This window comes from Erinaceus europaeus, chromosome 1 (genome assembly GCF_950295315.1).
Source record: "Erinaceus europaeus chromosome 1, mEriEur2.1, whole genome shotgun sequence".
NCBI lineage: Eukaryota > Metazoa > Chordata > Mammalia > Eulipotyphla > Erinaceidae > Erinaceus > Erinaceus europaeus.
This window is the reverse complement of record NC_080162.1, coordinates 144,271,281-144,290,379: the sequence shown is the minus strand read 5'-3', so window position 1 is coordinate 144,290,379 and position 19,099 is coordinate 144,271,281. Positions and strand designations below refer to the sequence as shown.

The 19,099-nt window shown below is 40.8% G+C and overlaps 1 protein-coding gene across 1 annotated transcript in view; it reads right to left on the bottom strand.

The window, feature by feature from the left end:
• Window positions 1-295: 295 nt before the first annotated feature.
• Window positions 296-19,099, bottom strand: part of LOC132541425 (LIM domain-containing protein A-like) — a 31,188-nt gene continuing 12,384 nt past the window's right edge. The window contains 3 exon segments of the mRNA XM_060202131.1: window positions 296-613; window positions 794-811; window positions 1,975-2,143. Coding sequence (XP_060058114.1) covers window positions 296-613; window positions 794-811; window positions 1,975-2,143 — 505 coding nt within the window.

Genomic DNA, 19,099 nt, shown 5'->3' with positions numbered 1-19,099 from the left:
ACTCACACATTCCCAAAAGCAAGGACTCAGGTTTGAGTCCCTCATCACTGGGGACCATCATACCAAAGGCAAGCTTCATTAGTTGTGGGCTGGTGTTGTAGTGTTTCTCCATCTATCTCTGCCTTTCACTGACTGGATGATAAAAGAAAGAAAGCAGAGAAGAAAGAAAGAAAGAAAGAAAGAAAGAAAGAAAGAAAGAAAGAAAGAAAGAAACCTGTCAGTAGATAAGGTGCAAAGCCTCAGCAGCAAAGCCTTGCCAGTAAACAAATAACACCAACAATACGTCAGAGAAAATTTAAGAAAAAAGAGAGCCTGGTGGAGCTTGTGGGCAACCGACCAAGCTCACACAATGACTTTTCCTTAAACCAGCTTCCTCCTCAATCTGGTTGTAGTGTTTTCCAAAACACTTGTTTGCCGCCCTCTGGAGGCCAGAGTTGGAACAGTTGGAACTGCACTCTCTTACTGCCCTTCCTGCCTGGATTTCATCTCTCTGGTCCCAGAGGTCCTTGGATGCAGACTTAATGCTTCCAGATAAAGCTCTGGAGGTTTTAGGGAACAGATTCTGCAGCAGAGCCCGCTCCTTTTCATGGAGCCAGAGAGGACTGAGAGAGATCTGCAAGGGAGGCAGTCTTTCGTAAACATCATCTGGGACAAATGTGGGAGCAGAATTTGCAGAGAGATAGTCTGCAGAATCCTCCCCCAACCCAAGCGGGAGGCCTGATTTCTGGGAACCTTCTGGCGGCAACTCTTCTGTAGTCATTTACATCAAATGAGGTCATTAGGTGCAACTTACCTTAATATAATAGGGAACCTTTTAAGGAGGGGTAATTAGGAAGTTACAAGGTAAAAGATGACTAGGGAGGAATCCAGCTGTCTTCAGACTGATACATACCAGGCACTAGGCCTCCCCGTCTCTGCCCATACCAAGGCCACAGGTAAGAAGCATGTATAGCAATTATGTGAAAGATCGCCTTTGTTTCTGCCTACTTTGTAATAGCGAAATAAACCTGCTCCCTCCGCCCCTTTGGGGAGGGGGATGACAATAAAACTGTGGGTTTTCCCAAGGTGTAGGGGAGAGCTTCCCAGAGTGATCTGGAGTCTCCTATACACCGGTGTAATAAAACTCTCTTTCACCAAGAACCACTCCTCTCTTTCACCAAGAACCGGCTCTAGTCTTGTGCTATGGGGATTATTTCTGTAACGAAACCAAAGAAATGCCTCTTCTTATAGTTGTAGAGGCTAGAAGCCTGGGATCCAAGTGCCGGCAAGTGGGTTTCCGTTACAGCTTCTCTCCTTGGATGGTAAAGATAGATTATCTTGTATCTTTATGAGGTCTTCCCAGAGTATGTCTGTCCTAATTACCCCTCCTTAAAAGGTTCCCAATTATATTAAGGTAAGGTGCAACTAATGACTAATTTGATGCAAATGACTTCTTCAAAGACCTTTCCAAGCCAGCTGCATTCTCAAGATCCAGAGGTCAAGGCCTCAGCATGTGAATTTGCAGAGGGGAGAGGAGCAGGGTGGACACAGTTTGGCTTGTGATGTCTTGCTCTCAACTTTTGTCTATTCTGCACAATGCTGCCATGAACATGCACAGATACTTCTACTCAGAGTAGAACTGCCAGAGACTCTGGGAATTCCATTTTTTTTTTTCAGCAATTACCATATCATTTTCTTTCTCTCTTTCTTTCTCCCTTTCTCCTCCTCCTACTATTCCTCCTCCTTCTTCCTTCTCCTTCTCCTGCTCCTCCTTCTTCCTCTTCCTTTTCTTCTTCCTCTTTCTCCTCTCTTTCTCTCTCTTTCGAGAGAAAGACTAGAGCACAGCTCTCGCATCTGTGGTACTGGGGATTGGGTCCCTTGCATATAAATCCCATGTTCTACCCACTGGGTCACCTGTACGAAGAAGCAGAGACCTGCCTCCTGGGTGTCAGAGGCAGAGAGGAGGACCCCCACCCCATCCCCAAAGTGCTCTACACATCTCTTTTCTGAGAGTGTCACCTCAGACGTGAGTGTGGGCATCCAGTGTGTAGACAGTGCTGCTACTGTGATGAGGACACAAGTCTCAATACAAGGTCCTTCCTGGGCTGATGGTGGCTGTGTGTCCCTATCTGGTTTCTTGAAAAACGTATTTCCTTTCCCATCCCTATAGGTATTCTAGGAATCTGTAGCAGATGGGCTTTAGAATTCTACATGTTGTAGAAATCTCAGCTGAATGGGGTTGCCATTTCATTTGAGTGGCTGCTGTGATGGAAAAACCTGTTGGTGAGGTCAGGGGTCAGGGTAAGATCAGGGGTCAGGGCAAGGTCAGTGCTGCTTAACGACCTGCAAAGTTAACTATGGGTATTGACTTGCTTTTCCCCAATATTTTAAATATGTTGGACAACTTTTTATGGGGTTGCTGATTTTTGTGTATCTCTGAAAATGTTGATTGAATATTTCTGCTCACAAAAAAATGGAGATGCTTAAACTTTTTATTGTTAAGTTGGAAGAATTCTCTGTGTGTACAATATATGTGCACATATTTTCTTATCAGATGTTTGATTTGCAAATATTTTCTCTCATTTAATAGTTTGTGTTTTTTTCCACTTTATTTCTTTTTTAATTTATTTACTTATTTTATGAGACCAGAAAATCCTAGGTTTTTATTGTTTTTAAATTTTATTTATTATTATTTTTTAATTTTTCATTACCAGGGCTATTGCTCAGTGCCTGAACAACAAATTAAACTTAAAAACACTTAAAAATTCTTTCTTTCTTTCTTTCTTTCTTTCTTTCTTTTTCTTTCTTATCAAAGCACTGCTCAGCTCTGGCTTATGGTGGTGTGGGGGATTTGAACCTATGACTTTGGACCCTCAGGCATGAGAGTCTCTTTGCATAACCATTATGCTATCTACTCCCAATCCACCACTTCTGGCAGCCATTTCCCCCCTTTTTTCAGTTTATTTCTTATTTGATAGGATAGACAGAAATTGAGAGGAGACTGGGAGATAGAGAGGGAGAAAGACAGAGAGGTGCCTGCTGCACTTGCTTCACAGTTTGTAAAGCATCCTAGGGCTTGGACATGGATATCTAATTTTGTCCTTGTGCATGGTAATGTATGCATTCAACAGGACACTCCACTGCTCCCCCCCCCCCATTTTCTTGATGGTATCATTTGATACACAAAGATTTTACTTTGGTGTAGTACAGCTTTACTCATTTTTATACTGGCTACTTATGCTTCTGGTGTTAAATCTAAGGAATAATTGTTTCTTTTAAGAGTGCAATGACTTTCGCTTTTACACTTGGGTCTTTGGTCTGTTTTGAGTTAATTTATGTTTGAGTTCATATCCATTCTTTTCTGCATGAGTATCTGTAGTCCTAGCACTGTGTACTCAATAAAAATTGCCCTTTAAAAATATTTATTCATTTATTTGAGACAGAAAGAACCAAAGCATCAGCCTGCAATCTCAGGAACTGAGCTCAGCACCTCATGCTGGAGAGTCCAATGCCTTATCCATAGCACCACCTCCCTAGTCCCCCCCCCCCTTTTATTACTGGATAGGTTTGACACCCTTATCTTGAGTGGGTGACCCTGCAGGGGATCAGGCCTATGGACAGTCAGCATGGAGAGCTCTCAGATCTAGTATCCTGTGCTGGAGAGAAAGTGCTCTACAATTGTCTGTTGTTGTGCCTGTGCTGACAGAAGTCAATCACAGGGAATGAAGCATTGGCAGCTCTGTGTGGAGTTGTACTCTGTAACCACAAGACCTACAGGTTGGCCAGTGTGGCACCTGAGGAACTATAATTCTAAAATATATATATATATATATATATATATATATATATATATATATATATATATATTCGTTGGAGGAAAAGAGAGCATCTTTCTGGCATATTTGCTGCTGGGGGCTGCATGAGAGACCTCCTGTTACAGGCCATTTGCTCCCACCCCCAGCCCCTCGCCCAAGCTACTTCCCCAATCGCTGGAACTGAAATCTAGTTTTATTCACTTTCAATTTGCAATTTATACTCAAAGACTTGAAACTTGAGTCAGTTATCAGAATATGCTTAAGTATGCTGGGGATGGTTTTTGAGCATATGATTGACATTTTCAGCTATGAGTTTTACAAAACATACAGCCAAGTATTTCTGATAAAATATCTATTTAAATAGGTATTTATATTATTACATATATATATATATACACACATACATATATCTGTATAAATATACAATGGATACACACATACATGCATCTATTTACATTTTTTTCATATATTGTTGTTGTTACTGGACTAAACTGCACCAGGCTGACATGTATATATACAGAGAGAGAGAAAAAGAGAGAGAGAGGGAGGAAGGGAAGAAAGTTATCACAACATTAAAGCTTCCTGCAGGGCAGTGGGGTCTAATTTTGAACCTTGGCCATGTGCTTGTTGAAAGTAAACACTCTATCTATCCAGGTGAACTATTTTGTTGACTCTTATTCTTTTTTGTTAAGAGAAATTTTATTTATTTAGCCATCAGAGTTATTGCTGGAGTTCAGTGCCTAAATGACTCTACCGTTCCTTCCTTTTTTTCTTCTTCTTTTTGTTTCTCACCAATTATGAGAAAAAAAGAAAGAGACAAAGAGAGACACTGCAGCATTGCTTAACAGCTATGAAGCTTCCCTCTCTGCAGGTACTCCTCTGTGTGGTCTGGGGCTTGAAACCTTGTGTACGGTAACATGTATGTTGTACTGGGTCCCCTATGATTGATTTTCTTAAAAATTAAAAAAAATATTTATTTATTCCCTTTTGTTGCCCTTGTTTTTATTGTTGTAGTTATTGTTGTTGTTGTTGTTACTGATGTCATTGGTGTTGGATAGGACAGAGAAATGGAGACAGGAGGGGAAAACAGAGAGGGAGAGAAAGACAGACACCTGCATGCCTGCTTCACCACTTGTGAAGCAACTCCCCTGCAGGTGGGGAGCGGCCCGGTATCCTTAAGCCGGCCCTTGACGCTTTGCACCACGTGCTCTTAACTAGCTGCACTACCTGACTCCCGATTGACTGATTTATTTTTATTTTTATTTTTTAATAATTAATTTCTTTATTGGGGAATTAATGTTTTACATTCAACAGTAAATACAATAGTTTGTACATGCATAACATTCCCTAGATTCCCATTTAACAATACAACCCCCACTATGTCATTCATCATCTTTCATGGACCTGTATTCTCCCCACCCACCCACCCACCCCAGAGTCTTTTACTTTGGTGTAATACTCCAATTCCATTTCAGGTTCGACTTGTGTTTTCTTTTCTGATCTTGTTTTTCAACTTTGGCCTGAGAGTGAGATCATCCCATATTCATCCTTCTGTTTCTGACTTATTTCACTCAACATGATTTTTTCAAGGTCCATCCAAGATTGGCTGAAAACGGTGAAGTCACCATTTTTTACAGCTGAGTAGTATTCCATTGTGTATATATACCACAACTTGCTCAGCCACTCATCTGTTGTTGGACACCTGGGTTGCTTTCAGGTTTTGGCTATTACAAATTGTGCTGCCAAGAACATATGTGTACACAGATTTTTTTTGGATGGATGTGTTGGGTTCCTTAGGATATATCCCCAGGAGGGGAATTGCAGGGTCATAGGGTAGGTCTATTTCTAGCCTTCTGAGAGTTCTCCAGACTGTTCTCCACAGAGGTTGGACCAATTGACATTCCCACCAGCAGTGTAGGAGGGTTCCTTTGACCCCACACCCTCTCCAGCATTTGCTGCTGTTACCTTTTCTGATGTATGACATTCTCACAGGAGTGAAATGATATCTCATTGTTGTCTTGATTTGCATTTCTCTGACAATCAGAGACTTGGAGCATTTTTTCATGTGTTTCTCGGCCTTTTGGATCTCTTCTGTGGTGAATATTCTGTCCATGTCCTCCCCCCATTTTTGGATGGGGTTATTTGTTGTCTTGTTGTTGAGTCTGGCAAGCTCTTTATATATGTTGGTTATTAAACTCTTATCTGATGTATGGCATGTAAAGATCTCCTCCCATTCTGTGAGGGGTCTCTTGGTTTGGGTAGTGGTTTCTTTTGCTGTGAAGAAGCTTTTTAATTTGATGTAGTCCCATAGGTTTATACTTGCCTTAGTCTTCTTTGTAATTGGATTCGTTTCATTGAAAATGTCTTTAAAATTTATGCGGAAAAAAGTTCTGCCAATATTTTCCTCTAAGTAGCTGATAGTTTCTGGTCTAACATCCAAGTCCTTGATCCACTTGGAATTTACTTTTGTATTTGGTGAAATACAGTGATTCAGTTTCATTCTTCTGCATGTTTCAACCCATTGTTTCCAACACCATTTGTTGAAGAGACTCTGCTTTCCCCATGTAATAGTCTGGGCACCTTTGTCAAAGATTAGATGTCCATACGTGTGGGGCCTCATTTCTGGGCTCTCAATTCTATTCCACTGGTCAGTGTGTCTGTTCATGTTCCAGTACCAAGCAGTTTTGATGACAATGGCCCTATAATACAGTTTGAGATCTGGGAGTGTGATACCTCTGGTTCTGTTCTTTTTTCTCAAGATTGTTTTGGCAATTCTAGGTCTTTTCTGGTTCCAGATAAACATTTGTAGCATTTTTTCTATTCTCCTAAAAAATGTGCTTGGGATCTTGATGGGGATAGCATTAAATTTGTAGGTGGCTCTGGGTAATATATTCATTTTGATGATGTTAATTCTTCCAACCCATGAACATGGAATATCTTTCCACTTCTTTGTGTCTTTTTCAATTTCTTTGAGTAGTGATCATAATTTTCAGTATACAAGTCTTTCACTTCTTTGGTTAGGTTTACTCCTAGATATTTTATTGTTTTTGTTGCTATAGAAAAAGGAACTGATTTCTGGATTTCAATTTCTTCTAACTTAGTGTTTGCATAGAGGAATGCCACTGACTTTTGAATGTTAATTTTATAGCCTGACACATTACTGTATTGCCTGATGATTTCCAAAAGCTTCTTGCTGGATTCCTTAGGTTTTTCCATGTATACTATCATGTCATCTGCAAATAAGGAGAGTTTGACTTCTTCTCTTTCAATCTGTATGCCTTTAATTCCTTGCTCCTGGCTGATTGCTATGGCAAGAACTTCCAACACTATGTTGAATAGTAATGATGATAGTGGGCAGCCCTGTCTAGTACCTGATCTGAGGGGAAATGCTTCCAGTTTTTCACCATTGAGTATGATGTTGGCTGTAGGTTTGCTATATATAGACTCCACTATCTTCAGGAATTTTCCATCTATTCCCATTTTTTGTAGTGTTTTGATCATAAAGGGATGTTGTATTTTGTCAAAGGCTTTCTCTGCATCTATTGATATGACCATGTGAGTTTTGGTCTTGCTTTTGTTGATGTGGTGGATCACATTGATTGATTTACGTATATTAAACCAACCTTGCATGCCTGGGATAAACCCCACTTGGTCATGATTAACAATCTTTTTGATATACTGCTGTATCCGGTTGGCTAGAATTTTGTTCAATATTTTCGCATCTATGTTCATCAGAGATATTGGTCTGTAGTTTTCTTTTTTGGTTGTGTCCCTGTCTGCTTTTGGTATCAGGGTGATGTTGGCTTCATAGAAGCTGGCAGGGAGTATTCCAGTGTCTTCAATCTTCTGGAAGACTTTTAAAAGTAGAGGTATTAGTTCTTCTTTGAAAGTTTTGTAGAATTCATTTGTAAAACCATCTGGTCCAGGACTTTTATTTTTGGGAAGATTTTTGATAACTGTTTCAATTTCATTAGCTGTGATGGGCCTGTTCATGTTATCCACTTCCTCTTTACTTAGTTTTGGAAGTTGGTAGGTATCTAGGAAATCATTCATTTCTTCCAGGTTCTCTAGCTTGGTGGCATATAGTTGTTCATAGAAGCCTCGCATGATATGTTGAATTTCTGCAGTGTCTGTTGTGATTTCTCCTCTTTCATTTACTATCCGATTTATTTGGGTCTTCTCCCTTTTTTGTTTTGTGAGTCTGGCTAAAGGTTTGTCAATTTTGTTTACTCTTTTGAAGAACCAACATTTACTTTCATTGATCTTTTGCATGGTTTTCCTATTCTCAATGTTATTTATTTCTGCCCTAACTTTAGTGATTTCTGTCCTTCTGGTTGCTTTAGGGTTCCTTTGTTGTTCTTCTTCTAGGTCTTTAAGATGTGCAATCAGGCTGTTTATTTGTGCCTTTTGTTGTTTCCTAATGTGTGCTTGTATAGCTATGAACTTCCCTCTTAGGACTGCTTTAGCTGTGTCCCAAATATTTTGATAGCTTGTGTCTTCATTTTCATTGAACTCTCGAAATATTTTGATTTCTTCCTTGATTTCCTCTTTGACCCAGAAGTTGTTAAGAAGTGTACTGTTGAGCTTCCACATTTTGGGACTGTTACTAATCTTTTGTTGATTGTTAAGTGTTAGTTTAATTCCACTGTGGTCTGAGAAGATGCTTGGGATGATTTCAATGCTCTTGAATTTGCTGATGCTGTCTTTGTGGCCTAACATATGGTCTATCCTTGAGAATGATCCATGTGGATTTGAGTAAAATGTGTATTCCAGTTTCTTGGGATGAATGACTCTGAAAATGTCCAATAGTTCTAGTTTATCTATCTCTTCATTTAGCTCCCTTATGTCTTTACTGATTTTCTTCCTGGATGATCTGTCAAGTTGAGATAGTGGGGTGCTGAAGTCCCCTACTATGATTGTGTTACTGTTAATATATTGCTGTAGCTCTTTCAGTAGAAGTTTGATGTATTTAGATGGCTTCTCATTGGGTGCATAGATATTAATAATTGTTAAGTCCTCTTGATTGACTGATCCTCTGAGCATTAAGTAGTGTCCATCCCTATCTTCTTTAATCTTATCTATTTTAAAGTCTATCATGTCAGATATGAGAATAGCTGTTCCTGCCCTTTTTTGTGGGCTATTGGCTTGTATGATAGTTTTCCATCCTTTCACTTTAAGTCTGTGTTTGTCTTGTTGAGTTAGGTGAGTTTCCTGTAGACAACATATTGTTGGGTTGTGTTTTCTGATCCATCTTCCTACTCTGTGTCTTTTAATAGGTGAATTCAGGCCATTCACATTTATTGATATCAAAGATTGAAGATATTTTAACGCCATTCTTGAAGAGTTTTAGAGTGTTTTGATATATGTCCTATTTGTGGTGGTCTGGTTGTTTATAGGAGACCTTTCAGAACTTCTTTCAGGGCAGGCTTGGTGATGGTTGCTTCCTTCAACTGTTGCTTGTCTGAGAAGGTTTTGATGCTTCCATCTAGTCTGAATGACAGTCTAGCAGGATATAGTATTCTTGGCTGAAAGCCTTTCTCATTGAGCACTCGAAAGATATCTTGCCATTCTCTTCTGGCCTGTAGTGTTTGTATGGAGAAGTCTGCTGCTAATCTTAGGGGTTTTCCTTTGTAGGTGACTCTTTGTTTTTCTCTTGCAGCCTTGAGGATCCTTTCTTTATCCTTATTCCTTTCCATTCTAAGTATGACATGTCTTGGTGTCTTTAGGTCTGGGTTAATTCTGTTTGGGACCCTCTGGGCTTCTTGAATCTTTATGTCTTTGGTGTTGTCTAGACTAGAGAAATTTTCAGCTATTATGGCCTGGAGAATGCTTTCTTCCTCTCCTTCTCTTTCTTCCTCTGGTAAGCCAATAATGCGTATATTGTTTCTTTTGAAGTCATCCCATAGGACTCTGTTGTTGTTTTCAGCATCTCTTAATCTCTTTTTGAGATCTCTTACTTCTTTTTTAGTTGTCTCTAATTCATCCTCAATCTTGCTAATTCTGTCTTCAGCCTCATTGATTCTATTCTCTCTGCCCTCTACTGCTTTCTGGAGTTCATCTATTTTGTTGCCCTGTTCTGATACTGTTTTAGCTTGTTCAGCTAGTTGCCTTCTTAGCTCAGCGATTTCAGCTTTCAGCTCTCTATTAACCATGAGATTATTAGAATTTTCTTCCACATTCTCATTTGTTGTTCCTGCATGTCTGATTACAATTTTTTCAAATTCTTTACTCACTCCTGTTATTATTTCCTTAGCTAATGTTTGGATGTTGAACTCGTTGTTTTGTGCTTCACCCTCTGGAGGACTTTTAGCTGGACTCTTGTTCTGGTTCGAGTCTCCAATATTTTTTCTTGTTGTTTTAACCATTTTATATATTATGTTATGAGTTCCCTTTATCAGTACTTTTCAAATTGCCTAGATTGACTTGTGTCTAAGTAAGTTAATTAAAGGGTTTACAGTGGTGGAAGTTAACAGTTTTTTCAATCCCTGAGTTGGAGCTCAGTGGTGTAAAAGCCTCTTTTTTTTTCTTCCCTGTAGGCTGTGGGAGCCTGAGGGCTTTTAAACTATCAATAGGTTTCTTAGCTTAATCACTGACTCCCGACCAAGAGATAAAGCAGGGTGTGGCAGAGATAAACCAGTGGTTATGCAAAGAGACTTTCACAGCCCCTCAGCTATGCTACCGAGGTATAGGTCTTCTCCTGAGTTTCCCAGTTAGATCTCTGTCCCCTGGTGTCCCTCCCTGTTGCTGCTCCAGATTCTGAGGGTAGTAGCAATGGAGACTCAGAGTTGCACTTGGTGAGTCTCTGGGGAGTCCTCTCCTCCCTTCAGCTGTCCCCTTGTTGGTGGATCAGACTGGAGGTGGTGTCTCCACTGATAAACTGTTGAACTGTTAGCAGTCACTTAATCTCTCCTTAGGCCCCTCTCTCCTCTCTGTCACCAGCCATGCGTGTTTGTACTCACAGGTGATTTACTGGGTTCCTGTGGTCATTCTAGTCCTGTCTTGTTTCGGTCCGGGTGGTCTCCTTTGGTATTCCTAGTTGATCCGGGAGAGGAGAGGAGAGGAGAGAAAGCGATCTGCTGCTCGTAGCTCCGCCTCCGGAAGTCGAATTCTCCTGATTTTTTTTTATTAGTGATTTAAAAAATTTTTTAATATTTATTTATTTTCCCTTTTGTTGCCCTTGTTGCTTAACATTGTTGTGGTTATTATCATTGTTATTGATGTCATTGTTGTTGGATAGGACAGAGAGAAATGGAGAGAGGAGGGGAAGACAGAGAGGGGGAGAGAAAGATAGACACCTGCAGACCTGCTTCACCGCCTGTGAAATGACTCTGCAGGTGGGGAGCTGGGGGCTCGAACCGGGATCCTTACGCCAGTGCTTGAGCTTTGAGCCACGTGCGCTTATTCCGCTGCGCTACCACCCGACTCCCTTTATTAGTGATTTAATTTTTTTTTTCCTCCAGGGTTATTGCTGGGGTTTGGTGTCTGTGCTGTGAATCCACTGCTCTTGGAGGCTATTTTTTTCCCTTTTTGTAGCCATTGTTGTTTATCGTTGCTGTTATTTTTATTGTTGTTGTTGCTGCTGTCGTTGGAGAGGACAGAGAGAAATCGAGAGAGAAGGGGAAGATAAAGTGGGGAGAGAAAGACACCTGCAGAACTGTTTCACTGCTTGTGAAGTGACCCATCTGCAGGTGGGGAGCCGGGGGCTTGAACGGGGATTCCTACACCAGTCCTTGCGCTTCATAATTGTGTGTTCTTGGCTCACTACACTACCGCCTACCCTTATTTACAAAATTTAAGATACTTTCCTGCCACCAGAGTTCTGTGTTCCCATTCCCTCCACTGGAAACTGAAGTAGTTCTCTCAGTGTCCCAGGTATGGGTTGACTATTACTTCTATAATGCTATATCTATATTTATTTACTCATTTTTTGATGATCCTGCCTTCTATTCCTTTCTAAGTCACACCTACACCTATTACTTCTGAATGTCCTTCCTTTCCCCCCCCCTTCTCTCTCCGGGCCCTAATGGAAGTGTGTTTCAGAGCCCTCTAGTCATCTTCCCCTAACATTTCTCCCCCTCTCTGAGGGTATGGACCAAAATTATTTTTTTTGGAAGATGGAAAATTTGGCTTCTGTAATTGCTTCTCCACTGGACATGGGCATTGGCAGGTCAGTCCATACCCCCAGCCTGTTTATATCATTCCCTAGTGGGGTAGGGCACTGGGGAGGTGAAGTTCCTGGACACATTGGGAAGGTCCTCTGCCTAGGGCTATTATTTACTTTTTAATTATGTTAATATCACTTGGGTTTCTCTGCTTAGAACTGACTTCCTCCCCACCCCCAAGATACATAGAGAAAAACAGGAACAGAGAGACAAAGGTGAAGATACTGGGGCACTGAAGCTTCCTCTAGTGCAGTGGGGGTCAGGCTCCAACAGGTGCACTATCCACATGAGCTATTTTGCTGGCCCTTATTTAAAAATATATTTTATTTACCAAGATAGAGATAGGTAGAGGGGTGGAGGGAGAAAGAGAAGCAGAGCATCACTCAGGCATATGAAATGTTAGGAAATCTAATTCAGGGGCCTTGCAAGCCCAGTGATATCTATCTATCTATCTATCTATCTATCTATCTATCTATCTATCTATCTATCTACCTATCTATCTATCTATCTATCTATCTATCTATCTATCTATATCACCTATTCTGTATGAGAGAGACAGAGACAGAGAAAAATGAGACTGAAGCACTTCTGAGCTTTGGCATAGTTGGTACAAGTGATTGTACTGGAGCCTCTGGGGCCTTGAGTGTGCAAGTCCTGTGCTCTGATGCTGAGAAGCCCACATCATTCCTTTCTGCTGCTGCAGTGAGACCGTAGCACAGACAATGCCCAGACAGGGACTGTGTATGCAGTGGTGTGGTGTGGTGGATGGAGCACGAGTGTGGAGTGAAGGAGTCCCTGGGCTCACCCTGAAGCACTGGGTGGGTGTCAGTGAGACACTAAGATAATGGCCAGGTGGAGTTAAATTGATGAGGATTAGAGTTCTAGACATCATTCCCACATTGTGACGTGACAGGCTTTAAATAAATGTCTGCTTATTTAATACATCATGAAGGGGAGAGATGTCGGGATGCGGCATCATCTAAGTTCATTTCCCATGTCTACGCTCGACCGGACCTGCCAATATACGCGGATATCTTTGCCCACCCTGTCCAATGCTTGACATCTCGTCACCCTATCTGGTCCCCTACGCCTACACTGAACTTCTCTGTTCCAGACTCTTGGAAACAGAGTTGGCAGTCAGCTGAGGTAAAGAACAAACACCTCATCACAGACCCCTGCAAGCGTCAACCCAGCTTTGACCTAGCACATTATGATTGGGCCCTCCTCAATCGCTATCGAACAGGCCATGGCCGGTGCGCCGGTGCGCAGCTATGTTCCATCGCTGGGGAGCCAGAGACGACCCGAACTGCCCCTGCGGCTACAGACAGACTATGACCCACATAGTCAACGACTGCCACCTCTCCAGATTCAAAGGAGGTCTCGAAACTTTACATCAGGCTCAACCTGACACTGTTGACTGGCTACAGAAAAAGGGCAAACGCTAGAAGAAGAAGAAGGGGGAGAGAGAGTGTAGCTCCTCTAAGTGGTGTTGGGGACTGAACCCAAGGCCTTTCACATGTATTAAATAGATGTCTATTTATTTAAAAATATTTTTATTTGTTATTAATAGTTTGTTACAAGATTATAAGATTACAATGTATAGTTCTACACCACATCCATCACCGAAGTTCTGTATCCCCACTCTCCAACCTCCCAAAGATAACCACCACAGTTCTCATAAGTCTTACAGTTTGCTTGCTTCTGTTTTGTTTAGATTTATTTTGGCAGTTCATGTAAATCAGATCTCTAGATTCCACATATTAGTGAAACCATTTGGTAGTTGTCTTTTATCTCTTTACTTACCTTGCTAAGTATAACTACCTCCAGTTCCATCCATTTTGTCCCAAAGGACACAATATCATCTTTTTTTTTATCACAGAGTAATATTCCATGGAATATATATCCCATAACTTCTGTAGCTAGTCATCTGTGTATGGGCATTTAAGCTGCTTCTACTCTTTGGCTATTGTGAATAATACAGCTATGGACATAGGTGTACATATGTTTTTTATAATTAGTGTTTGAGTGTCCACTGGCATTGCTAGGTCATAAGGCAATTATGTTTTTATTTGTTTAAGGAATCTCCATATAGTCTTACAAAAGGCTACACCAGTTGGCATTCCCACCAGCAGTGAAGCAAAGTTCCCTTTTCTCCACAACCTCTCCAACATCTGTTATTTCTTGATCTGTTGAGGTAAGCCATTCTCTCAGGTGTAAGATGGTATTTTAGTGTAGTTTTAATTTGCATTTTTCTAAGATGAGTGAAGTGGAGCATTTCTCATGTGTCTATGGGCCATGGGTCTCCTTTAGAAAACTGTCTGATTCTTTGGCCCACTTTATTTTTTTAGTTTTATTTATTTATTTTCCCTTTTGTTGCCCTTGTTGTCTTTTTTTTATTGTTGTTGTAGTTATTATTGTTGTTATTGATGTTGTCATTGTTAGATAGGACAGAGAGAAATGGAGAGAGGAGGGGAAGACAGAGAGGGAGAGAAAGACACCTGCAGACCTGCTTCACCACCTGTGAAGTGACTCCCCTGCACGTAGGGACCCAGGGTCTCCAACTGGGATCCTTATACTGGTCCTCGCTTAACCCGCTGTGCTGCCGCCCAACTCTCTGGCCCACTTTTTTATTGGGTTATTTTTGCTTCTTTTGTAGATCTGTATCAATTCTGTATAAATGTTTGATATCAATCATTTGTCTGATGTGTGATGTGCAAGTATCTTCTCCTATTTACTGGGTTGCCTGGTTATCTGTGTATAGTTTGCTTTTGATGTGTAGATATTCTTTAGTTTCATGTAATCATGTTTATTTACTCTTATTTTCTTTACTTATACCTGCTGGGAAATTGTGCCGATGTAGTCACATCTGCCATGTTGTCCCCTCAGGCTACTGCTAGTTCCCGTGAGAGTTGGGACATTCTGGGAGTGCCTGTTCCACCATGTTGTGCCCTCAGGACATTGTCTATATCCCCGTGATATTTGGAGTGCTTTGGTTACTCCTCCCCCCTCCCATTCTCATGAGAGTTATCGTCCTATCCTGGAGTGTTATGGTTACTCCTCCCCCTTCCCATTCTCGTGAAAGCTACTACTATAAAAACCCTTCGTTTTCCGCACCTCACTCTCTTGCCACTCTGGTGTTCAGACGCAGGAAAGGTTACTGCGTGAGGCGGCCATTTTTGCTACCTCCACATGGCCCAACCTACTTCTCTAGCACCCAACTCTGAGGTGCCAGCGCAAATAAAGATTTGTGTTTCCTCTTCGCTCTGGACCCCCTCTCTCTTCTCCGCGGCCCGCGCTCAACAATGTATATACCCAGGGGGTTGAGTCTCCAAATACATCTTTGATGTGAAGGCCTTGCAAACTTTCACCAACATTTTCTACTATAATTTTTAGTTTCTGGTCTAGTATCCAGATCTTTATTCTGATTTGACCTTGCTATTTGGTGTTACATGGTGGTCTAGTTTCACTTTTCTATATGTGGCTGTCCAATTTTCCCAGCACCATCTGTTGAAGAGACCTTCTTTATCCCATTGAATGGTTTTGGACCCTTTATTATATATTAAGTGGTTGTATGTATGTGGGTACATGTCTGGGCTTTCTATTCTGCTCCATTGATCCAAGTGTCTATTTTTTATTCCAGTACCATGCTGTTTTGATTACTATTGCCTTGAAGTTGGGGAGCATGATGCTTCCATATATTTTCTTTTTTCTCAGAAGTGCTTTGTAAATTTGTGGCCTTTTGTGGTTCCATACAAATTTTTGGACAAGTTGTTTAATTTGCTTAAAAAATGCCATTGGAATTTGGATAGGGATTGCACTGAAATTGTGATTGCTTTTGGTAGGATGGCAATTTTAATAATGTTTATTCTTCCAATCCAGGAACAAGGCAATGTTCTTCCACTTCTGTGTGTCCTCTATTTCTTTTAGCAATGTCCTATAGTTTTAGTTGTAAAGGTCCTTCACCTCCTTTGTAAGAGTCACCTCAAGGAATTTTATCTTTTGGTTTCAATTGTAAATGGGATTGAGTTTCTTATTTCCTTTTCCTTTGATTCCTTGTTTATATACAGAACTGCCACAGGCTTTTGTGTATCAATTTTGTATTGTGCTACTCTACTGAACATATTAGTTATTTCCAGGAATTATTTGGTAGCATCTTTGGAGTTCTCTATGTATAATATCAATCATGGCCCCCACCATACTGGAGATTCTGAAGTTCTATCACCAGCACCAACATATGCTGAACAGTGCTATGTGCAGTCTTCTCTCTCTCCCTCCTCTCTCTCTCTCTCTCTCTTTATCCCTCTGTATCTATTTAGAAAACTAAGTGATACAGGAAAGAACTGGGATATTTTGAATGCTTTGAGGTTAATTATGTCCCTACCTCAGCTGAGTCTTCTCTCTGCCCATTGAGGATAAATGCCATCTGGGCTATTTTCTTTATCACTCCCTTGTTAAAGACTTATTCTGACAACATTCTTTTTTTGTTTATTTTTGGTTTTGCTTCTGATCGGAGTACCTCACAGCTCTGGGTATTGACAGTGCTGAGGATTAAACCCGAGACCTCCTGCCTGCAAGTCTAGTGTGCTGCCACTTCACATCTTCCTGACCCAGGAAAATTATTCTAGTAACTTGGTTATTGTTATTTCCAGTTTTCTGTATAGATTATCATTTCTTTGGAGGAAATCAACTTTTTCTTTCTGACTTTGCACATACCAGAGAAGAGTGGTGCTCTGGCCTTTTTCTGAAATGAATAAATAAATCTTAAAAGAAATGAGCTGGTCTGGCCAAATAGCTCACTTGGGTAATGAACTGCTTTTCCTTGTGTGTAATCCAGGTTTGCATTGAAGGAAGCTACAATGCAGTGTTGTTTTCTCTCTCTCTCTCTTTCTCTCTCTCTCCTTCTCTCACCTTTCCCTGTATCTATCTAAAAAGAATAATAGTAAAAAAAGAAATGAGCTTCAGAGCCTATAAGATTCTGTATCTATTAAAGTGCTTGTATATTTATGTTAGCTATTCAAGAGACTTCCAAACCTAAATGTGGAGAGTGTTATAGTGAATTCTCTTCACCCATCATCCATCTCTGACAATGAGCAATACTATCTATTCTTGTACTATCCTTTTCTCTCATTGTTGGGCTTTCTTTGAGTATTTCAAAGTAATTCCTAGGTATCATTCAGCTCTGTGGACACAGAGGGATACAGCTCTCACAGAGGAGGGACTTAATGAAGCACAACTACTGTACCCTCGATAATCTCCCCACCTAAGTAATGATAACAAACCCCAATTACACCTCATACCCAGTCTCAGTCTTTGTTCAACCTTTTATTCTGATTCTCAAAACAACTGTGATTATTTAGAATAGTGTGCAGAAAAAGAACACCTGCTTTCCTAATTTGGTAGGTTTCCTAGATATCTTTTGGTCTGTAATAGTTTTTCTCTTTTTAAAAAGATTCATTCATTTCTTTTATGAGCAAGAGACTGACGTTCTTCTCTGGCATATCTGTTGTTGGGGATTGAACTCACACATGCAAGTTCTGTATTCTATTCACTGAGCCGGTTGCTTGATTGCTTTCTTCCTTTCTCTCTTGCTTTCTTTTTTCCTTTCTCTTTCTTTCTTTCTTCCTTTCTTTCTCTCTTTCTTCCCCTTTCTTCCTTTTTTAAAAATGAGATGTTGGAGCTAGAAAGATAGCTCACCTGGGTGAGGGCCTGCATGTGGCCCAGGTGCAAGTCTCCTTACACCATGTAGGTGTAACGTGGTGCTGGAGGAAGCCTGGGTGCTGTGGTGTCTCTCTCATTCTTTGTTTTATTTTGAATTGTTACCAGGGTTATTGTTGGGGGGCTGCTTGGTGCCTACATGATGAATCTACTGCTCTTGATATCTATTATCCTTTTTTTTCCCTCCCTATTTCACCTGACAGGGCAGAGAGAAACTGAGAGAGATGGCTGAAGTAAAGAGGGAGAGAGACAGGTAGACACTTGGAACACTGATTCACCACTTGTGGAATTCTTCCCCTGAGAGTGAGGAACAGGGGCTTGAACCTGGGTCCTTTTGCACTATAATGTGTGCACCCATTTGGGTTTACCACTGCCTGGCCCCGCTCTCATTCTCTCTTTCTGTCAGAACAAGTTGACTATGGCTGGTGAATCCTTGGCTACAGCAACAACAAAAACAACAAAATAAAATTAAATAGAAAAAAGTGAGATTTAGTGGCAGAAGAGGTGACTTAACAGGAAACTGCAGGACTTGAATGTGCTAACGCATGATACTAGGCTCTCACTCTCTTGCTCAGAAACAAACAAACAAGCAAATTAATAATTAAATAGGAATCAGAACACCACTCAGCTCTGGCCTATAGGAGTGTTGGAAACTGAACCTGGTTCCTGTGAGCCTCAGGCATGAAGCCCTTTGATGCTATAAATTAGGCCTCTGACTACTGCTCATTTAGTCTGCATACAGATTAAATTGAAGCAATGTAGAGAATATTAGGTGGCCTACTCTATTGGGAAACTGGTGGAGAGCTTTGTATTTTAAAAAAATTGTCAAAAAATACAATACAAAATCTATTTGATGAATATATGAAACCATCTGTATTACAGGATTTCTTGCCTTCGGCATTTATTTGACTTAATTGTTGAAGGGTTATTTTCCATGCTCCCTTACTTATGCTTCTGAAAACTGATGAGTGTCTCTAGCCAGGAAACTCATTTGAGCTTCATTTCTTTGACTTTCTTGACCATTTTTTTTTTCTTTTCTCTAGAGCAAGGGTGGGGAAATGTTCTCTGTCAAGAGTCATGGGCTATTTATAACATCATTTGAGGGCCATACAAAATTATGAACTTAAAAATAAACACTTAATGTGATTATGACAAAAGCTTCTATATTTACTGACTTTTGAGTCCTACCTGTGGTTGTCTTAGCAAGGCCAGAGCAGAAATTTGCTATGTCTGTGGGACAGATCCTCCCCACTCTTGCTCTAGATAGAGGGAGGGAGAGGGAGCATGAAAGATGGGGAGAAAGGTGAGGAAAAGAGACACAAAGAAAGGGGAGACACTGCAGCAATGCTCTGACACTCTTGAAATCTCGGAGCTCCCACAGTTCAAGCCCCAGCCTACCACATGGGAGCTCCGATACAGTATGTACTC